Below are 2,407 nucleotides of genomic sequence, written 5' to 3' on the forward strand. Positions count from 1 at the left end.
CAGATACGCAATCACTGGCTTCGCGGCAATGTTAACCCCCGACGAATTGCAAACGCTAAATTCTAAGCAAGGAGTAGTAAGTGCACATCCTGAACACGAGTGCAAGCTACGAACCACCTACAGCCCGAAGTTCTTGGGCCTCAGCCGGTGGTCCGGACTGTGGCCTAGCTCAGACTACGGTGCGGGTCAAATAATCGGTATGATGGACAGTGGAATCAAATACAGCCACCCTTCATTCGACGACCAGCAGATGTCTCCGCCTCCTCCACCACCCGTATGGAAAGGAAAATGCTACTGGAGCCAAGGCGGATGCAACAAGAAGATCATCAGTGCTGTCGGTTTCTATCGAGGACGGCTAGTTTCGCCGTTGGACACCAATGGGCACGGGACCCACACGGCGAGCACAGCTGCCGGGAGCTACGTTGATGACGCCAATGTCGTCGGTTCTGCAAAGGGCACGGCTTCCGGGTTAGCGCCCGGAGCTCATCTCGCGGTCTACAAAGTCACGCCCGGGGGTTCTACAGATATTCTCAAAGGTATAGATCAAGCTATCCATGATCAGGTACATGTGCTCTCTATGTCTATAGGCTTTGAAAAACCTTATAAACTTGATAAGGATAAGGTAGCGGTCGGATCGTACGCGGCCGTTACAAACGGGATCGTCCCTGTTCAGGCAGGGGGAAACGCGGGGCCTCTACCGAACATGGTCGACGGAGCTCCATGGATCCTAATGGTCGGATCGAGCGTCATGGACAGAAGGGTAAGATCGATAGTAGAGCTCGGAGACGGCCGAGAATTCTATGGGGAATCGGCTTATCAGCCAGATAAATTCCCTCCCACTCAGTTTCCTTTGATTTATCCATACGGCGTCCTGAAATCGGAGGATTCAAAGAAATGCCAGGGCAACTCGCTAAATTTGATCGACGTCAGGGACAAGATTGTGCTGTGTGGAGCGAGCGGAGATTATAAGGAGAATGTGGAAGCCAGCGATCTCGTTAAAAAGGCCGGTGGTGCCGCTGTTATAGTCATGAGCCAGCCGCAGATGGGGAATCGAACGGACGCGGATGCTTTTCTCCATCCAGCTTCTCGTGTTGCCTTCAACGACGCGATCGAAATTATAAAGTATCTCGACAAGGCATCAAATCCGACCGCAGCGATAAAGTTCGACGGAACGCAATTTGGACACCGCCCCGCACCTGTGGTGTCCTCGTTTTCGAATCGAGGCCCTAACCCCTTTAACGGTAACATAATAAAGCCAGACTTTATTGCACCCGGTTCGAACATTCTCGCAGCTTGGCCAACTGAGGTGGGTCCTAATCCTACAGGCACGGATAAGACGTTCATCATGGTAAGTGGAACTTCAATGGCTGCACCTCACGTGTCAGGGATCGTGGCTCTCCTCAAGCACAATCATCGACATTGGTCGCCCGCTGCGATTAAATCAGCCATCATGACAACAGCCTACACGAAAGACCGAGACGGTAATCCCATAAAAGATGAATATGACGGTAAAGATGCTGGAGCCTTCACGATGGGATCGGGTCATGTGGACCCGGTGGCAGCTAATGATCCGGGTCTGATATATGATAATGACCCGCACGATTACATCCGATACCTTTGTGGGATGAAACTTCCGGATTCTGAGGTATCGACAATTGCTGGTAGCCCGATTGTGTGTTCTCAAGTTCAAGCTATTGAGCCTGAACAATTGAACTATCCTTCAATTTCGGTGTCTCTCGGGACTAAATCGGTATCGAAGACTGTGAATCGAACGGTGACGAATGTCGGTGATGCTAACTCGGTTTACACTGTGAAGGTTGATAATCCAGAGGGAGTGAATGTGGATGTTTCCCCTATTACCCTTACATTCACTAATGAAGATGAAAAGCAAGATTTTATTGTGACATTGAGTATTCAAGGAGTTCCACCCAAAGAAGGCAAAATTTCAGAAGGGCAACTGGTATGGGATTCTGGCAAGTATTTTGTGAGGAGTCCTATTGCAGTTACATTCACCTGAGATCCCAAGGAGTCGTAAAGTTGTTGAAAATAAAAATAGGTAAATAAACACATGTAATTTGGAACACATGTAATTTGGTGTGCGTGCACATAATATTCTTGAAACGAGTATTGCTGGGATCATATCAGAAGAAGTATGTCATAAAAATGGCAATGTCCATTGCTCTATATAAATTATAATATAAATCTTCAGATAAATCCAAACGATCACTTTGTTTCGATAAACAAACTTGTCAAATTTCTATTCAGACCAAGTAGGTAGAGGACTCCTAATCAAATCTATATTACTAATGTACACCTTATATATTGGCCAACTTCTACCTCTTCTCTCCTAAAGCTACAATTTCATAAACTTTGTATTCTTGATTCCTGCTTGTTTCTCTTCTAGCTG

The 2,407-nt window shown here is 47.2% G+C and overlaps 1 protein-coding gene across 1 annotated transcript; it reads left to right on the plus strand.

The window, feature by feature from the left end:
- LOC109826404 (subtilisin-like protease SBT1.7) lies at positions 203-2,017 on the plus strand. Its single transcript, XM_020393436.1, has one exon. The coding sequence runs from the start codon at positions 203-205 to the stop codon at positions 2,015-2,017; it is 1,815 nt and encodes a 604-aa protein (XP_020249025.1).

Source organism: Asparagus officinalis, chromosome 10 (genome assembly GCF_001876935.1).
Source record: "Asparagus officinalis chromosome 10, Aspof.V1, whole genome shotgun sequence".
Taxonomy (NCBI): Eukaryota; Viridiplantae; Streptophyta; class Magnoliopsida; order Asparagales; family Asparagaceae; genus Asparagus; species Asparagus officinalis.

Excerpts from the sequence above, each read along its gene's own strand:
- LOC109826404 (XM_020393436.1), top strand. The coding sequence starts at position 203 with ATGGACAGTGGAATCAAATACAGCCACCCTTCATTCGACGACCAGCAG.